A 19371-nucleotide genomic window follows, 5' to 3' on the forward strand; every position below is an offset into this window, starting at 1 on the left:
AAAAGAGGGAGAGAAGTAGTGCTATGGTCTGGACCATGTGGTAAAGGCTTGGTTGCCAGTCTGTGGTGCTGTTGGGAGGTGGTGGCCCCTGGTAGGTGTGACCTAGTAGAACACATTTGGGTTGATGGGGTGTGTCCTGAAGGGGATGTTGGGATGCTGGTCCCTGCCTGTCTCTTTTTGCTTCTGGGCTGCCGTGGGTGAACAGGCTTCCTCTACTTCTCGCTCCTACCTTGGTGTACCTTGCTACCGCAAGCCCAAATGCAGTGGGCCAACAGACTGGCCCCTCCCAAACTGTGAGCCGAAATAAGGCTCTCCACCATTGAAGTTGATTGTCTTAGGGTTGTTTTTTTTTTCTTTTTAGAGTGACAGAAAGCTGACTGTAAGTCTGGCCCTGATGAGAATCTGCCCTTTCTAGGTGTGACCAGAGTGGTGTGGCCTCGATCTCTCTAGTGGAGTGGCTTTCTGCTTTCTCAAACAGCAGCATGAGCACTGCAGCAGTCTTATCTTCTTCTGGATTCTTATTCTTTTTTTTTTTTTTTTGTAATTGTAGATGGACACAATACCTTTATTTTATTTATTTATTTTTATGTGGTGCTGAGGATGGAGCCCAGGGCCTCACACATACTAGACGAGCACTCTACCACTGAGCTACAGCCCCAGCCCTGGATTCTTATTCTTTTTTTTTTTTATTTTAAATATCAATTTTTTAGTTGTAGTTGGACACAATACCTTTAATTTAATTTAATTTATTTATTTTCATGTGGTGCTCAGGATCGAACCTAGGGCCTCGCACATGCTAGACAAGCGCTCTACCGCTGATCCACAACCCCAACCCTGGGTTTTTATTCTTAAAGCATAAGTCAAGCAACTCTACTTTTTGTTTAAAATGGAGGACCATCCTGTGGATAGGAATATCCCCAGATAGCCTCATAGTACAAAAACAGAGAAAAGGACACAGGTTTGGTTCCACTGTTTTGTGAGCTGAATATAGAAAGAAATGTTGATTCTATTCCTTAGAAATAGAAAAACTACTAGAAATTTTGTGGGGGTCAGTCAAGGGAAGAGATTTTGTTTGGGAGCCCACTGATGATTTAGTTGAACTTACAGCACCAAGAGAATTTAAATTAATGATTATAAAATCCTTTGTAATTATAGGTGGCATGAACTAGAGGTAAAGTGCTAAACACAATAGTGTCAAGTCTGTTATTACGGCAAAATATTCTGAAAGTAGGTATGATAGTCCTTTGAGAAGAAAGCAGTTTGTTCTGTGGGGTTTTGTTGTTGTTCTTGTGTGTGGCTTTCATGTACACCCTCTTCCTAGAAATGCTGCAGCAGCTCCACCAGCAGTTGGTCGAAGCCGAGCGTCGGTCAATGACGTACCTGAAGCGGTACAATAAGATCCAGGCCGACTACCACAACCTCATTGGAGTCACAGCCGAGCTGGTGGATTCCCTGGAGGCCACAGTCAGTGGAAAGATGGTAAGGAAGATCCCTGTGTATATTTCTGTTGGAGAGAAGTGGTGTCTGGAGAATGGGCTGTGTGGTGGGCAGTCCCTGGCCACTCCTCCACCAGCAGAGCCTGCCCCTCTATTTAAAAAGGTTCACACGGACAGGGGCTGAGCTGATGCTTCACATGGGTTCATCATGCTGTTTGCAGTATTTTACCCATTTTCCTAACACATTATTTATCATATCTTTATCTAACTTATTCTTTTTTTAAATATTTTTTTAGTTATAGATGGATACAATACCTTTAATTAATTAATTATTTTTTTAATGTGTTGCTGAAGATTGAACTCAGTGCCCTCACACGTTAGGCAAGCGCTGTACCACTGAGCCACCACCCCAGCCCCCTAGCTTATTTATTTATTTATTTTTTGGTTTGTTTATTTTTGCTTTTGCAGCACTGGGGGTTGAATTCAGGGGTGCTCCACCACTGAGGTAACATTCCCATTTCTTTTTATTTTTTATTTTGAGACAGGGTCTTAATAAGATATCCAGGCTGGCCTTGAACTTGGGATCCTCCTGCCTCAGCCTCCTGAGTTACTGGCATGGTAGGCATGTGCCACCAACCTCTGTCCCTAATTCTTAATGTTATAAGGATAAATTGGCAACAGAAAAAAATGTGTGGGAAAAATGTTCTTGCCCTGCTGGTATAGTGAAAAGCAGTTGATTTTCACATGTTGATTTGTATACATTTACCTACCTTTCTGAACCCTATTACTTGCTTAGGTTTTTCAGTTGATTCTCTATCTTCAAATAATGATATTTTAATTTTATTTTACTTTGTTTCAGTATCTTTCTTTTCTTTAGTAGTGGCTAAGGCCTGTAGGACATTGTTGAATGATGTCATGGGCATCTTCATTTTCTCCCTGACTATAATGGGAATGACTTTAGTATTTCACTTTTAAAAATTAGGAAGTACAATAAAATCTCCTTGTGGAGAGTAAGTTTTTTTAAAAATTGAAGTAATTATAGGTTCATGGTGCAGTTATAAGAAACAATGCAGAGATCCCTTGTCGTTTTGCCTTCAGTGGAAAACATTTTGTAAAACTGTAGTGTGTCACAATGAGTGTAAGACCTTGCTACAATCTGCTGATGTTTTTTGTATTTACATAATTTTATTTGTATTCATTTTTGTGTGTGTATTAAGTACTATATATAGTTTTATTACCAGTGTAAGTTTGTGTATTAAAATTCTTTCTACTAACTTTTAAAATGTGATTATAAGATAGTATGCATTATAGAAAATTTCAAAAATATAGAATGATCCAAAAAGAAAAAGAAACATTACATATAATTGTGAGTCCTAATACTGGTCAATATTTCAGACTTTTTTCAGAACTTAAATACACATGTTTTCCCAAAGTGCATTCTAGGCCACACAGTATTTTCTGGCCTGCTGTGTAATACTACAGAATTACATGCTTGAAGCCATTGAGTGTTGTTCTGCAGTGTCTCACCTTCAGTGGCTGCAGGGTTTCTGGTCATATAGCAGTGGCACACTTCATGTAGTATCAGGTACCTGCTATTAGGTATTTAGGTTGTCCCCAGGTTTTTGTTTTCATGTCATTGATAAAGTTGAAAATATCTTTGGAGATGAACCTCTGTTATATGTTTTAAAAAAATATATTTTTAGTTGTACGTGGATACAATACCTTTATTTATTTATTTTTAAATTTATTTATTCATTCATATTTTATTTTTTGGTGGTGCTGGGGAGTGAACCCAGGGCCTTGTGCATGCATAGGCAAGCACTCTACAACTGAGCTATATCCTTAGCCCCAATTTTATTTATTTTTATGTGGTGCTAAGGATCAAACCCAGCATTCCACCACCGAGCTACAACCCCAGCTCCTTTGTTATTTTTTTTAATGTTGATTTGCCAGGTTGAATTTTATGCTTAAGGTCCTTCAGAGCCAGGTGTGGTGGCACACACCTATAATCCCAGTGGCTCAGGAGGCTGAGTCAGGAGAATAGCGAGTTCAAAGCCAGCCTCAGGAACAGTGAGACACTAAGCAACTCAGTGAGACCCTGACCCTAAATAAAATACAAAATAGGGCTGGAGATATGACTCAGTGGTTGAGTGTCCCTGAGTTCAACCCCCAGTACCCCCTCAAAAAAGATCCTTCAAGAAGGTTAAGCTGACTTGATTCCAGCGATTCCACTTGATTCCATTTCTTTATTAAAAAACAAAACAACAACAACAACAACAACAACAAAGACACTTGCTAACCCTGGGTATTATTATTAAAATTTTTATGTTTTGCAAATTTGATAGTTAGAAATATTATCTCATGATTTAAATATATGTTATAGTCCTTACATATGGAATTGAACTTTTTAAATATGTTTTATTTGTTTGAAAAAGATTTGTTAAATACATACTGTACGCCAGTCTCTATTTTAGGAATTTGGAATGCATCACTCTGCAAAGCAGAGACCCCACCCTCAGGGAGCAGGCACTGCAGTAAAGAGTGCAGATGGCGAAGAGCAAACCTAAGCAGAATAGATAAGAACCTGAGCTAGAGGACGACCGCTCTAGGGGGCAAAGGGAAGCCAGATGAAGGGATCAGGGTTTGGGGCTCTGCGAGTTTGGACAGGGTGCAGGTAGACCGAGCTTCATTGCTGGGGTTGCTGGGAAGAGGCAAGGGAATAGCATACAGTGTGGAGAGAAGATAGTTCCAGGCCAAAGCCTCAGCCAGTGCACAGCGTGGCCTGCGCCTCAGTGTGTAAGGAGCGGAGCTGGGGCCAGAGGGGCCAGCAGGGCCCAGGGCAGGCTGGGGTGGGGGCAAGCGGGAGGAGAAGTTGCAAGGCAGGGCGGGCCCCTTGGGGGCCATCAGAAGGCTCAACCTTCACCCTGAGGAAGCCGAGTAGAAGAATGCTGAAGTGGAGAGGTCTGACAGGTGTGGCAGAGTCACCTGGCCACTCAGAACCGTCCACAGGTGCTGTAGGGAGACTGGGAGGAGCAGCACAGAGGCAGTTGCAGTCATTGGAAGGAGGATGTGGTTGAGGTGGAAGAAGTGCTTGTCCAGATGTGGGATGAAGATGATGCTGAACTGGACCTGGGAGGGAGGGAGTGCAGTCAAGGGCGACCCTTTACAACTGGAAAGATGGTGTCGCCACCAGCTGAGACAGGGAGGCCTTGGGTGGGGAGCAGGCGTGGGGGTATCAGGAGTTCAGCTTTGGACAGGGCTGTTGGAGTAGAGCCACTCACAGTTTATCTAGTGCAAGTATTTTTCTCAGTTCATTGTTGGCTTTTCAAATTAGTTTTTCTTAATGTATGAACCTTCCTTTTGCTTTCTTACATATTAAAAATTAACTTGCCTCATTCTGGGTGTACCGCCTACATCCAGGTTCATGTGATACCTGATGAGGCATGTGACCAAAATGAGCTTGTGAGCTCCTATCGCTGGAGTTGGTGAGCAGAAGCTTGCAGACCACAGGCGGGGGTGTAAAGGGGCCTCGAGTGTTGAGGCTGGACTGGCTGGTCTGTAATGTGAAAGAGATTGTGTTCATGGCAAAAGACGGGATTCAGAGGATCGTGTAGGAAGCCTCCTCCACCACAGCTCTTTCAACTCATTTCCTTTTTGAACTTCTCTTGTATTATTTCAGTTCACTTGTATGCACATATGTGAAAAAGGGAATGTTTACGTTTTAAGACTGTAGGAATCCATTGGCAGTACACTCAGGATGATGTAGGAGGTTAGCCTTCAGTGGGGCTCTTCTTTCTCTGAGTGATCTGTGATTTCTTATGTTGTTGTGTGTCCAGGAATGATCAGACATTTGCCATGGAATGGACAGAGCAGCCCAGAAGTTTCCAGTGGTATAGGCAGGAGCCCTAGCAGGCGAGAAAAGGTCTGGGCCGGTGTTCCCAGGTCTTCCCAGCTCTCCAGTTAGGCTCCCCTCCTCCGTGGAGATGAGTGAGCGAGGGGCAGGAATAGAAGCCAGTTCCATTACCATGTGGAAGTTTCAGCACAAAGGAATTATGAAGCTGTGCAAAAGGAGGTTCCCCTCTGACAGATGCAGAGACAAGTTTGTAAGGCTGCAGAATTTTTAATTGCCCCTAAGGATTGGTTTGTGGGGGAAGGCTATGATTTGGAAGAAAGTGGGGGACTCACACATTTTAAATAAGCATGTATTATTTTTATGAAAAGATGAAAGGAAAAAATGCAGAGATCACCACCTTAGATGTCACATACCCATCCTGACTTATAAGGACTATGAGCGAGGTGAAGGCATTCTGAAGAACACTGTGGAACAGCAGCCCTAATGGTGACGCAGTTCAGCCTCATGTTGCCAGGCCCTTGACTGTTAATCACGTCTCTGTCATCACTCAGCATGTACCCAGCCATCATTGTGTGACCCTATTTACCCCTCGCCGTGGCCCTACAGGTAAACCTGATTCATCTCAGGTCAGGAGTGCAAGGGGCAGGCTGCTGCTTCTCTCTAGAGCCCAGGCCTTCAGGTTTGCAGCCTGGTCCTCTTTCCACCACGTGATGGCCACCCAGTGACTTTATTTCTTGAATTTACAAAAATGGCTTAAAATCTATTTTCCAAGGCAGGGGGACTATAGCAGGTAAGACTACACCGTTTGAAGCGTGATGTCCTCTGATCACACCTCAGGATATATTATCAGCTTTTTCTGTCAAGTTAGTGCATTAATTCTTCTCAAGAGCTCCAAGGTTAAAGCCAAATGATTCTTTTTCTAGCTCATCCATTTCATCACTGTGCCTTACAGAGGCTGTTGGGGGACAGCAGCCTCCTACTGTCCCTTGGGTGGGTTGTGTGCCTTTCACCACATGTCCCCGTGTCTTCTTTAGATCACCCCGGAGTACCTGCAGAGTGTCTGCATCCGCCTCTTCAGTAACCAGATGCGGCAGAGCCTGGCGCACAGCGTGGACTTCACGAGGCCTGGGACGGTGAGGCTCTCTGCCTGTGGCAGAGCACCCCTGCTCTGTCCCTCAAATTTAAAATGAATGTAGCTAAAGAAAATGAATGTGCATGAGAAAATCTCGTTCAAGAGGCTGAATCGCAGCTGGATCTGGAGGCCTAGAAACTCTCAAAAGGAAAACTGTCTTTGATTTTTTTCTTCTTTTTTTTTTTTTTTGGCTGTCCTTGTGATTGAACCCAGGGCTTCACACATGCCAGGCAAGTGCCCTCCCACTGAGCTACAGCCCCAGCCCCACAAGAGGAAAGTGAATGCAGTCTCTGGGGCTGGAGTGGAGAGGCATGTTGTGATCTGCTGGGGCAGCTGCTCCAGGCCTCCAAGGCCTCGGTATCAGTCGGAAAAGAAGGAAGGAAGCCTCGTTCTCTTTTTTAAAAGAATTGCCCTTTGGGGTTTATATGGTCTAAGTCAGGGATTCTTTCTTTTCCTTTAACTTTTGCTTGGAATAATTGCAGATTTACAAGGCAGTTATAAAAGTAGCACAAAGGAGATTGGTATACCCTTTATCTATCATCAACTGTTAGCATTACCTGTTTATTTGCTTTCTCTTTTTCTATACACACACATAAAATCTGTTTTCTGAACCATTGAAGGATCGATTGCATATATTATGACTCTTTACTGCAAAATACTTAAGAGTTTTTTAAATTTATTTTTTAACAGCTACTTAAGAGTTGTGTATGTTTATAAGGTTAGTGTGTATCTCTTAAGATTAAGAATATTCTCTTAGGGGACAGGAGGTGTAGCTCAGAGGTAGAGCATTTGCCTAGCACACATGAGACCCTGGGTCCAATCCCCAGTACCTCATAGAAAGAAAACAGCAACATAATTATGAACTTCAGTAGGTTAACGTCCACGTGGCCTCCTGTCCAGTCTGTCCGTTTTCCATTTTGCCAGTGGAGCCAGTCATACCCTTTATGGTGCTGCCCCTGCCCCGGTAGCACAGGGTCAGGTGACATTGAGTTCTCAGGGCTCCTTAGCAGTTTAGATGGGGTGTGCAGTGACTGAACTGGTACGATTTAGGATATGGAAGGAGAGGAACGTTACTTTTTTATTTTTTAAGGTGATAAACATTTTAGGGTCAAGCAGGCTGCCACCAATTTCAGCAAAAATAAATGGGCACGTATTGGCCTCCTTTGTAGAGTGGCCCCAGGTCTGCTCCTCCTCAGATGCCCTGTCACACTGGTGTGTTCCAGCAGATGGCATTCTGTAAAGGCAATGCCAAGCCTGTGGGAAACCTGCGGGTGCCTGTTAGCTTACTGTGTTTGACTGGTCTTCAGATCTGGCTGTTAACATGAGCCTAGGCTTCTCCAACTTACTTTAACTTTGAAAGTTCAGAAGGGCCCAGGAAAAAGCCCCCTGTATCCCCTGCTGAGTTCTGAACCACGGAGAAACAAGACGGAAGAGTGAGATCAAAGTGTCGCCCTCACTACGGACAGGGTTCTGTGGGAGAACGCGGAGTTGATATTTTTGTTGTTGTTCTTTTTAGATATACATGACAGTAGAGTGTTTTTTTTTTTTTTACAATTTTTTTATTCGTTGTTCAAAACATTACAAAGCTCTTGACATATCATATTTCATACATTTGATTCAAGTGGGTTATGAACTCCCATTTTTACCCCATATACAGATTGCAGAATCACATCGGTTACACATCCACTTTTTTACGTATTGCCATACTAGTGTGTTGTATCCTGCTGCCTTTCCTATCCTCTACTATCCCCCCTCCCCTCCCCTCCCCTCCCATCTTCTCTCTCTACCCCATCTACTGTACTTCATTTCTCTCCCTTGTTTTTTTTTCCCCTTTCCCCTCACTTCCTCTTGTATGTACTTTTGTATAACNATCTGCTGTTCTTTAATTCTCTCCCTTGTTTTTTTTTCCCCTTTCCCCTCACTTCCTCTTGTATGTACTTTTGTATAACCCTGAGGGTCTCCTTCCATTTCCATGCAATTTCCCTTCTCTCTCCCTTTCCCTCCCACTTCTCGTCCCTGTTTAATGTTAATCTTCTTCTCATGCTCTTCCTCCCTGCTCTGTTCTTAGTTGCTCTCCTTATATCAAAGAAGACATTTGGCATTTGTTTTTTAGGGATTGGCTAGCTTCACTTAGCATAATCTGCTCTAGTGCCATCCATTTCCCTGCAAATGCCATGATTTTGTCATTTTTTAGTGCTGAGTAATACTCCATTGTGTATAAATGCCAAAATTTTTTTTATCCATTCATCTATTGAAGGGCATCTAGGTTGCTTCCAGAGTCTAGCTATTGTGAATTGTGCTGCTATGAACATCGATGTAGCAGTATCCCTATAGTACGCTCTTTTAAGGTCTTTAGGGAATAGACCGAGAAGGGGAATAGCTGGGTCAAATGGTGGTTCCATTCCCAGCTTTCCAGGGAATCTCCATACTGCTTCCCAAATTGGCCGCACCAATTTGCATTCCCACCAGCAATGTACAAGTGTACCCTTTTCCCCACATCCTCGCCAGCACTTGTTGTTGTTTGACTTCATAATGGCTGCCAATCTTACTGGAGTGAGATGGTATCTTAGGGTGGTTTTGATTTGCATTTCTCTGACTGCTAGAGATGGTGAGCATTTTTTCATGTACTTGTTGATTGTATGTCCTCCTCTGAGAAGTGAGTAGAGTGTATTTTGACATATTTTACATACATGGAGTGTAACTTATTCTAATTAGGATCCCATTCTTGTGGTTGTCCATGATGTGGAGTTGCCTGGTCGTGTGTTCATATATAAGGACAGGAAACTTGTGTCTGATTCCTTCCGTCTTCCCTATTCCCTCCCCCGCCCTTCCCAGCCTTCCTCTTTGTCTGATCCAGGACTTCTGTTCTTCCCTCCCCACCTCTGTTGTTGTGGGTTGGCATCATGGAGTTGATTGGTAGGGAGGTGGGTTTCCTTCTCTGAACTAGATTTATAGAGTCAGGCTCATCAGGCTCACCCCGTCCTGGGCAGCTCTGCCAAGCCAGGGCTACCACTGTCACCACCATGCTCCCACGAGGGGTCAGCATGGAGGAGCCACACTGACTGTGCCCTCTGGCTGGCTTGCTAAGGGAGATGGGAGAGGATGAGCAGGTGGTGTGTGTCCAGATCCACCCAGTCCCACAAACACAGGAGTCTGCCCTCTCCTCAGAGAGAGGAAAGCTCTCACCGGCAGAGTGCCCCATGACTACCCCATGATGGAAACAGCAGGGGGCAGTGTTGCTCCTGCCCTTCTCCAGTTCATGCCCAGGTAACTGTGTCCAGGACGCTGCCTGCATGACCAGAGCTGGCAGGTGAATCCGGGTACTCCCAGAATGATGACTATTGCCGGGATTCATTTTCTGGAGGCTGAGAATTCTCTCTGGAGTCCCTAATAGTTCAGCCCTGCAGGCCATCGCCCCACCTCAGGTGTGTCTGTCCTTTACCTTATCAGGCTTAAAAACTGGGCTGCAAGGAGCCAGAGTTCATGTCCTCAGCAATCTAGTGAGAAGAAGTAAGCATTCTTCCTTAGGGCACCAGAGATAAGGAAAACAGGAAGCTCCAAAGACTACTCAGGAAGGACATCTGCCAACAACAGACTGCATGTCACCTGGTGACATCTTAGCCATCGTAGATTGTGTAAGGACACTGTGATGACAAATCATGTAATGACACCTTTCAGAAGATATCCCCGTTAGGCAGTGTAGTAGCAACACCTGTAATTCCAGTGACTCAGGAGGCTGAGGCAGAGGATGGCCAGTGTGAGGCCAGCCTGGGCAACTTAGGCCCTAAGGAACTGAGTGAGACCCTGTCTCAAAAAATAAAAAGGGCTGGGATATGGCTCAATGGTTAAGTGCCCCTAGGTACAACTCCCAATAATGGGGGGGAAAAGAACGTATCCCCATCATTAAGCAGTAATTGTAAGATTACACAAGTCACGCAATGCAGCATGCATTTGAGGGGAGCCTGTCGCTAGACATCCCTGGCTGACCCACTACTGGCTCAGGCTTCATGTTTCATACACAGCTGAGCAGCTCCTTTGCTATGATCTGTTGAAAGTCAACCCTAGACCAAGGTGTAGGGTTAGGGCTCTGCAAGTATGTTCACTGAAAAACATCAGCTCACCAGTAAAAGGAGCAGCACACAAACCCTTCCTCCTCCACTCATCCTGCACCTCAGCCCCTCCCTCAGCTGACCCTGCTGCCTACGTACTCCGTAAACCTTTTCAGTAAATGTATTAGATGTATAATTAGGGTTATATATTAAGGTTTCAGTATATTTATTGTTATACAAATTTTCTTTAACTTAACACACTTTCAAGAGTCTTCTGTGTCCCTAGAGTGTATGCACGTTTCCCTTTTAGAGCTTCAGCTTGAGAACACGGTGCAGTCAGCCATTCTTTTCTCTGGTGGTGGCTTTTCAGCCCCTGGCTGCTGCTAACGATGCAGCTGTGTCTTTGTACTGCTGCAGCTTCGAAAGCCCTTGACCTGTCTTTCTTTCCCTTCTCTGTCTTCTGTCCTCCCAGGCATACGGTGAATTCAGAGTTTCAAGGACAAGTGTGCTGGGGGAGGGAGGTCCTTTCCCACCTGACAGGATTGCCACAGTCTGTGTCCAAAAAGGCCAGTGGCAGGAATAGGCAGAGGGCAGCTGGTCATGAGAGAGTTTGGGCTGACCCTCAGGGTGGAAATCTGAGTCACAGCCCTTGGGTGAGTCCCAAGGCCCACCTAGTGGCAGCCCTGGGTTTGTGCATTCATGAGATGGGAAATTTCCAATTAAATGCATCCTCATTTGGAGAAATGGCCTTTCTGGAAATTAACCCTCCCTTCTTCAACAGTTCCAGGTGAGGCCCCATTGGAAGTGAATACTTCCAGGTGATGGCAGGAAGTATATGTCTGACAGGCCCCAGATGTGTGGCTCTCAGAAACCATCTACTCCCACACCTACCCTCTGTTACAGGGAAATCCTATTGGGCCTGGGGCAGTGGTGGTGGTCACCCTTTTTCATATGGCCTTGTGTCCAGGAGCATTGCTGTCTTTGCTCAGCCAAGGAAGACTGTTCCTGGAGTCTGCCAGCGTGTGGCCATCGCTCTGCCTTGAAGCTCAGCATCAGCAGCCCTGCCCTCCCCTTCTGTGACCACCTGGGTTGGGGCAGACACCTGCCCTTGGCCCATCACCATAGGCAGACTCTCTAGTCCAGGGCCCTGTGGGTTTGGAGTTGCCCACTGAGCTCCCCTCCCTCTGTACCTCACACTCCAGTGCCTGTCCCACCCCTGAACTAACCTGGTGACACTTGGAGAGTTGTGATTGGCCATCTGCAAATTCCGGGCTCCTCCGGTCTGACAGGATTGCCACAGTCTGTCTCCAAACTGGGCTCCTGTGTTATCTGTCTCAGTGAGCAACTCTAGGGAACATTTGGGAATTGCCCAGGGCCTTTCCCCTCTTCGCCCTGTGTTCGTTTGTTCACCAGGACCCGAAAGAGCATCCTCCCTCCTTCCCCAGTCTGGGTGCTGTTGCGTTTGCTCAGGTTCTACAAGGTGCTCTCCTGGCTTAAAGGCACCTTCCTAACATCTCAAAGCTCCTGCTGTACCAACTACATACTTACCCAGCCGGAGTTACCTTTCTGGTTGTCCTATTTGTTTCTACCTTCAAGTTTCCAGAAGGATGAGGGTGTCGCACAGGCAGCTGATTGTGCTGTCCCCTTTCCCAGTACCTGTCCTTGCTGCAGGATAAAGCGTTCCTCATGCTGTGCTCCTCCCCCTTCCTGCTAGGGAGTTGGCCACAGCACCTGTACTGCTTTGGGTGGTCTCTGCCCTCCATTACCTATACAGTCCCTGGGCTGAGCACATTGCCTCATATGTCCCATTGTGGTCATCTGAACCTCTCTGGAGGTCTGGCCAAGGGTCCTGCCGTCCCTGGTCACATGCGCTCCTGCACAGCATAGGCGGCAGCATGAGCAGGGGCAGGGGGAGTTGGTGGGCACCGGCTGGTCTTCAGGGGTTAGCAGCTGCTTGCTGTCCTAGCCTGCCGGTGTTGAGCCCCGCCCCTTCTTTCTCCCCCTCCGGATGAGCACCTGCTCTTCCTGCCACTTTTGTACCAGCAGAGACGCATTTCCCAAGTGTGTTGGCTCAGTCTCAGTCTCCCCTGTGCTCTGTGCAAATTGTGTTAACACTAATCCCACAGGATTCCCTGCCCCAGAGCCAGACAAGCTATAGTTTAGTGAGTTTGTGACAGGCTCTCTAGTGTGATTCCAAACACACAGTGGCATACCAAGGCCTCTGGAGAAGTCCCTCAGGAGAGGACTGCTCATCAGTCTCCAGTTGGGTGACTGGCAGTCACCTTGCTTGGTGTTACCTCAGATACTGAGTTCTCTGAATACACTTCTGCAGACTGACCTCACATGTCATTAGCAAAGTCCTTCCCCACTGTTATCACCGATAGCTGTCCTGTCCTTGAGGTGGTCCCAGCACCCATCTTCCCCTATGCCAGGACCCCTGCACCAGAGGGCAGCAGCTGCTGCAGGCCCAGGCTCTAGGGTCTTCCTGTGGCCAAGGAGTGTGTGGTAGGCAGCTTTGCATCACTGTGACCAGAAGACCCGACAAGCAGCTTAGAGGAGCTTTCAGAGGTTCAGCCCACAGACCAATCCATGAACGTCCAGGAACCTGACTCAGTTGCCGTGGCCTGAGGTGAGGCAGAACATCACGGTGGCCGGGTGTCTGCTCTGTGTGTGGCAGCCGGGAAGCAGGGAGAGAAAGCTCAGAACAGAGCAGTCCTGAGGCTTGCCCCCCATGACCCACTTCCTCCAGCCGCACCCCACCTGTCCATAGTTCTCACCCAGTTGCCCATTCAAATCTATCAAATGGCACCACTGACGAGGTTACAACTCTAATCATTGCCTAAAAGCCCCACCTTTGAGTTTATCTGCATTGAGGACTGTGCTTCCAAAGCATGAGTTTTTTGGGGACATTTCTAGATCTAAACCATAATAAGGTATAGATGCTACTGTTACTGAAAGATTACTCCTTGTCCCTGATGCCAATCCAATGAGGACACAATTTTGAAAAAAACTTTATTAGCAAAGGAGAAGCACTGGGAACTCCTATCCCAGAAGCTGGGATTGTGCCCATCAAGGGGAACCGGGGATTTTTAAAGAGGGGATTCAAAGGCTACACCCCACATGTCCTCCGTTGGAGTTGTAAATCATTTGTTAATTTGGGAGAGAATCATTTCTGAGATCTTGAGGTGCCATCCCCAAAGTCTGGATTACCTGATTTCTATGGTGGGTGCACACTGAAGGACAGATGCTCTGCCTAAAATGGGGAAGAAAGTAATCCTGATTCCCCTGAGATTAGGAAGGAGGAGAGAGAGAGAGGAAGAGAAAGAAATGTGTCCATTTTAAAAATAAGTTGCAGTGGCAAAGCAGCAAGGGCTGTGTAAGCATAACTTGGACCCCTGTTACACTACCATTTTACCTTGGCTTAGGGACGTTTGTCTCCCAGGTCCACAGTTCCAAGAGCCTCGCCCTGAAGTGGTTCAGTGAAGGTGCTCAGGGAATAGCTGATGCATTAACACATTACTTACCCCCTGTTCGACACCTGGGCCCTGAAAAGGTTGCCCCAGCATTCCTGCCAGGCTTCCTAGAGGGGTGCACTGGCCACAGTGGCCATTCTCTGCGCTCTCAGCATAAAAACCTAGAGATCATAAAGAGCCACCTGGCCTGGAGTCAGGACCCAGAACCTACTTCTCAGCAAGGGAGTTCTCTCTGAAACTTGTTCCTCCTGTGTTAAGAACCTATTGTGAGCTCCGTTAAGGGAATTATTCTGTGGCTGCTGATGTTTGGATTTGTCATCTTTCTCCTGCTGGGGCTGCTGCCTACCTGTTGGAACTGTCCCCACACTGTGCAAATACTGCAGTGCTCACAGTTGGTGGCAGTGACTCCTGAGTGCAGCCAGCAGAGGCTCTTGTCACATCCTGCTCAAGAACCTGCACATGTAGACTTCTAGAAATCCAGCACACAGTGAAGAGTGGCCCACAGAACCTCAGAGCAGCCTCCTCAGTGCTTTTGTGTTATTATTAAGACTTCTACCCAGGAGGAGGACACAGAAGCTATGGCCTGCTATGTACCCCATCATTAAGCAAGTTTATGCCCAGGGGTCAATGTCTAGGTCAATTCAAGTTTGTCGTTTAAATTAGAATTCAGTACTTACTTACCAACTGGAGCAACTGTGTCAGAGGGAGGAGTTCAGTGTCATCGGGCTGGGGAGGGTGGCTGTGCTGACTTGCTCTGCCGTCCCTGTGGCCCCTACCCACATGTGGTCCTATCTGGCCTTTCCAGGTGGACACCTCCTACGTATCATAAATATGATTGCAAATCCTTGAGTAACTCAATTCACTTCAGAAGAGATCTGAGTATCTGCTTTGTTAACAAAACAAAAAGCCCTTGTCTAGAGCAGGGCTTTTGGACTCCAGCACTGGATTGTTCTGTGTGTGGATGGGAGGGTAATAGCACCTCCTGCCTCTACCCAGGGGATGCCAATAGCACCTAGTTTGGGCAACCAAAAGATGTTTCCCCGTGTTGCCAAATGTCCCCTGGGACAAGGTGACTCCCTGTTGAGGACCACTGGAGGGAAAGTAGAAACATGGAGCACACTTCTCATGGAAACATGGAAAACGTTCCTTACGCTCTGTAGAGAACGCAGCAGTACCAGGCAAAAAAAATTGGTGTTTGGGCTGGGGATGTGGCTCAAGCGGTAACGTGCTTGCCTGGCATGCGCAGGGCGCTGGGTTCCATCCTCAGCACCACATAAAATAAAGATGTTGTGTCCACCGAAAACTGAAAAATAAATATTAAAGAAAAAAAAAAATCCGTGTTTGTCAGAGCTCCAGGAAGTGAGGGTAGAGGGCAGTGGTGGGAACCATCTCACTGAGCACAATGGCTGGAACTGAGTTTGAAGGATGAAGAAGGAGACTGCAGGATGGCACAGAGCTGTGCCAGAGGTGAGACTGAGGAGATGGGGGTGAGGTGGCTTTGATAAAGCTCCCCTTGGCCAAGCAGGACAGGAGGGCTGGAGGAAGAGCCTGGCGGGGGAGTGGGCCGAGCCGGCGTGGGCTCTGGGACCCGACCTCTGGTTGGACTCTTGGACTAGGGCAGGTGCTTCATCTCCACAACAGTGCAGGAAATGAGCTAATGCCCATGAGATGCCCACTGGTTGTCAAGGAACTCTGACCATGGCCGTCTGTGCTCAGAAGAGAGAGGTGGTGCCAAAGGAAGTCCCGGTGTGGGGATTGGAGAGAAAGTCCTGGGTGTGAGGGAAATTCACCACAGAACCACAGGGACCTGATCTGTGGGGGCTGGGGGTGGAGACTGAGCAGGCCAGAATTAACTCACTCAATCTTTGAAACAGACCCGTGAGGTCGGCACTCTGAGTACCACCATCTTGCAGGTGAGGACCCTGAGGCAAGGGGAGTTGTTTGGCCATGTGTCCCCCCACTGGACCAGGAGTTCTTGAGAAAGGCACTTGATTTGTTCACCCCGTGTGACCAAGGGCCTAGCAGTGACCTGGCAGATGGTGTAATCAGTGGGTGCTTGCTGAATGCATGAAACACTGTGGCCTCCCACTCCGTCCTGGGCACAGTGCTGAGCCCTTTTCCGCAGCCCATCCCTGGCTTTCTTCTTTCCTTGATTCGATGCTGAAGTCCCAGTGGGGTTTCACTTACCTGTTGTTTCCACTCCTGAGGGGCCGTTATTCCTACTTGTCAACTACTTTCTTCATGAGGCAAATTGATCGATAGAGTTTAGCAAAGAGGGGTTGGTTTTTAAATAATGGAAAACTTCCTATAGCTATGAAAAAAAGGTAGTGCTGAATTTTATTGGGAAAATAGGAATGAGCCAGCATTTCTAATTCTTTTTTTAATATTGATTTTTTAGTTATAGGTGGACACAATATCTGTATTTTATTTTTATGTGGTGCTGAGGATTGAATCCAGTGCCTCACACATGCCAGGCGAGTGCTCTACCGCTGAGCTACAACCCCAGCCCCTCTAATTCTTAATTTTTATCTGTATTATGCTAATATTTTAGCGTGGCCATGTCCTTATTTGACCCAGTTGACCCACTGTCAGCTTCTTGGTCTCTTTAATGTATTACATGAGTAATTTGGATACCATTTTCAACTTATTTTCTGAACTCTTCACTAAGCCAGTAATAGGAATAAGCTGTTTACTAATTAATACAACCCAAGGGCTAAAAAATATGGGAACATACATAGTCACGGACCATTGAAAAGTAAGGTCAGATGTCCACAAGGTGGGAATCTGCACATCTGTAAAGCTGCCAGAGGGAAGCAATCAGTGACAGAGTCGTCGTCACCAGGGCCTCTTCCTAGGCACTGGAGGACCCTGGAGTAGGCCTCTTGGGGGGGTCCGTCTTCCTTCATTTCAACAGATGTTGAATCAGTGACTCCGTCCGCCTAGGCACTGTAGCAGATGCTGAGGACAGGAGGGTGACATGTTTCCAGTCCTTACAGAATTTATTGTCTGCTGAAGGAGAAAGACACAAATATTTGTGAAATAATCACAGTTCAGTGTGGTTAAAAATGACTGGTGTCCTGTTCAAGAGCCGTGGGGACACAGAGAGAATAAGGACCACGGCCTGCCCCTTGGGAAAGGCTCCATGGCGGATGGAAATTCCATTTTCTTTCAAACAAACCCATGAACAGGAAAACACTTTGGTTCCTCTCCAAAGCTAATTCAGTAGATGAATATCCGAGATGAGCCCAAAGTGTGGAAAATGAAGGACTTGCCCTCCCTGATATGCACTCCCGTAATGGGGCTGTCACCAGAGCAGGGCGTTGCTGGCTTAGCAATGCATGACTTATGGACCAGAGTCAGATGCTCAAACCGAAGTGCGCACAAGTCCCCAAGGGCCCGGCTGAGATGCAGGTGCTTGTTCCAGAGGTCTGCATGAGAGGGGACAGTCAGGTGCAAGTGGTAGGAACTTGAGGTTGGGGTGTGGTTCCAGAGACTGGGCCCGCTGTGCTGACCCCATTTCACTTTTGAGAAACTGTTTACCTGAAGCCCTGCCTGACCTAAGTCCACAAGATATGATTCACAGGATATGTCACATTCCTCAGCACTACCTGACATCTGCAGGAGAAATTCAGGCCTTGAAATGCTGATAAGAACACAGTTACCCTGAAGCGGGAACTTCTGTGACCTTTACACAGACCAGATCCCGAACTCAGGGAGATAAGAATTAATTTCTCCTACCCGGAACATCTGAAGAACAGGTTCCAGTTAGAACTGGTGGCCCAGGCCAAAGTCATGGCAGTGGGGACTTGGAACTTTGATATCATCCTGTTGTGAGTCAAAAATCAAGAGGTGGACCTGGGCAGGGCTCTCTGGAAACTTCCCTGGGACCCCCAATAAAACTGGAGGGCAGACCGGGTGCAGTGGCAGGTGCCTGTAATCCCAGGGGCTTGGGAGGCTGAGACAGGAGGATCGTGAGTTCAAAGCCAGCCTCAGCAACGTCGAGGCACTAAGCAACTCAGTGAGACCCTGTCTCTAAATAAAATACAAAAAGGGCTGAGGGTGTGGCTCCGTGGTCAAGGACCCCAGAGTTTGATCCTCAGTGCCAAAAACAAAACAAGAAGCTGGAGGGCGGGAGAGGCACGCCCACCTCTCCTCTCTGAGAGGACCCACTCTCTGCCTTGAGAGAGCCCCCTTTCCCTTTTCCTAGCCCTTCTAATAAACTCATCCCTGTCACTCTGAACAACATGTCTGAAACCTTTCTGATTTGATCACAAGAATCAGGGTTTGAAACTTCTGGTGCCTGGGTTTCCCGGAAGGCTTTGTGACACACTGTGCTCCCGAGATCCCGAGTCCCTCAGTGGATCCTGGTGAGCAGCACGCTGCTCAAGGGCCAGAGCGGATCTCAGGGTGGACCTGCATCTGGCAGACCATGGAGGCAGGGAAGGGGTGACTTATTCCATGGGTCCCAAGCCAGATTCTTTCAGGACTGGGAAATGACACACAGTACATGTGTTGTTTTTGTACTTAGAGAGAAAATCGTGAGAGAGAAAAAACTAAGAACATCCAATGACCCACTTTGCTTTCATTCTTCACGATGTCTTTGGGCAGCTTTATGGCCTCTGGGGTCTGGGTGGACCCACTGCAGCATTTACCTTAGCCAGGGGCTTGGGGCGGGCAGCTCTCAGCACTGGTGTGGGCTGATTTTTAAGTCATGTGTGACTGTGGCTGGAGAACCCTGCAGGCGTGTTGGCTGTGTACTGTTGACAGGGTCTGAGTCAGAGCTGTTGCTGTCGGTGCTTAACATGGTCTCTCTTCTCCCGTCCCCTTCCCCTCAGGCCTCAACCATGTTGCGAGCCTCCTTGGCACCCGTGTAAGTAATCGCTCTTGGAAAATCTTATTAATGAGGACAGCTAGATGTCAAACTGGAATTCACAGTAGCTTTAATAGACACCCAGCAGTGGGCACTGAGGCAGCTCCCACCGGGTCTGCAGGCTCATTCGCAGGTACTGTTGCTCCCCCGTGTCTTCCCTGGGCCAGGGTTGGAGCCAGAACCTCAAGATACCAGAGTGTCTTCTTAGTTTTCTTGAATTTGAGGCGTTCCTCTGTCTTTCATGGCCTTGACAATTTTGCAAAAATCCTGACCTAGTGATTTACAATTGGAATTTGCAAAGTAGCTCTGTTGATTTTTAAATTCAGAATAGTATGTGCCTCCAAAAACAGCATTGAAGCAGCCACGGTGCGCTCCGTGGGCTTCCTGCTGGGTGCCGAAGAGGGGCGCTCCGCCCGCAGCTGCTCACTGAGAGCTCAGCTGTTGCCTTCTCTTCCGGCCCCTTCCATGGAACCTCTACAAGAATCTCATCTTGTCCAGTAAAAGCTAATCCTGAAAAAGCTGGCATGTCATTTTTCATTGTGTAAGTAACACGAGTTC

The 19371-nt window shown here is 47.2% G+C and overlaps 1 protein-coding gene across 3 annotated transcripts in view; it reads left to right on the forward strand.

Moving 5' to 3' along the window:
* The window catches only part of Armc9 (armadillo repeat containing 9), a 130316-nt gene that overhangs the window by 26081 nt on the left and 84864 nt on the right, over positions 1-19371 (forward strand). For all 3 annotated transcript variants that reach the window (XR_007349531.1, XM_015481536.2, XM_048808731.1), the window contains exons 8-10: positions 1322-1479; positions 6324-6422; positions 18779-18813. Coding sequence is in view for 2 of the 3 variants with exons in the window: in XM_015481536.2 (XP_015337022.2) it covers positions 1322-1479; positions 6324-6422; positions 18779-18813 (292 nt within the window). In the remaining variant the exon portion in view is untranslated. The remainder of the gene's footprint in view (positions 1-1321; positions 1480-6323; positions 6423-18778; positions 18814-19371) is intronic.

Source organism: Marmota marmota, unplaced genomic scaffold, assembly GCF_001458135.2.
Source record: "Marmota marmota marmota unplaced genomic scaffold, marMar, whole genome shotgun sequence".
NCBI lineage: Eukaryota > Metazoa > Chordata > Mammalia > Rodentia > Sciuridae > Marmota > Marmota marmota.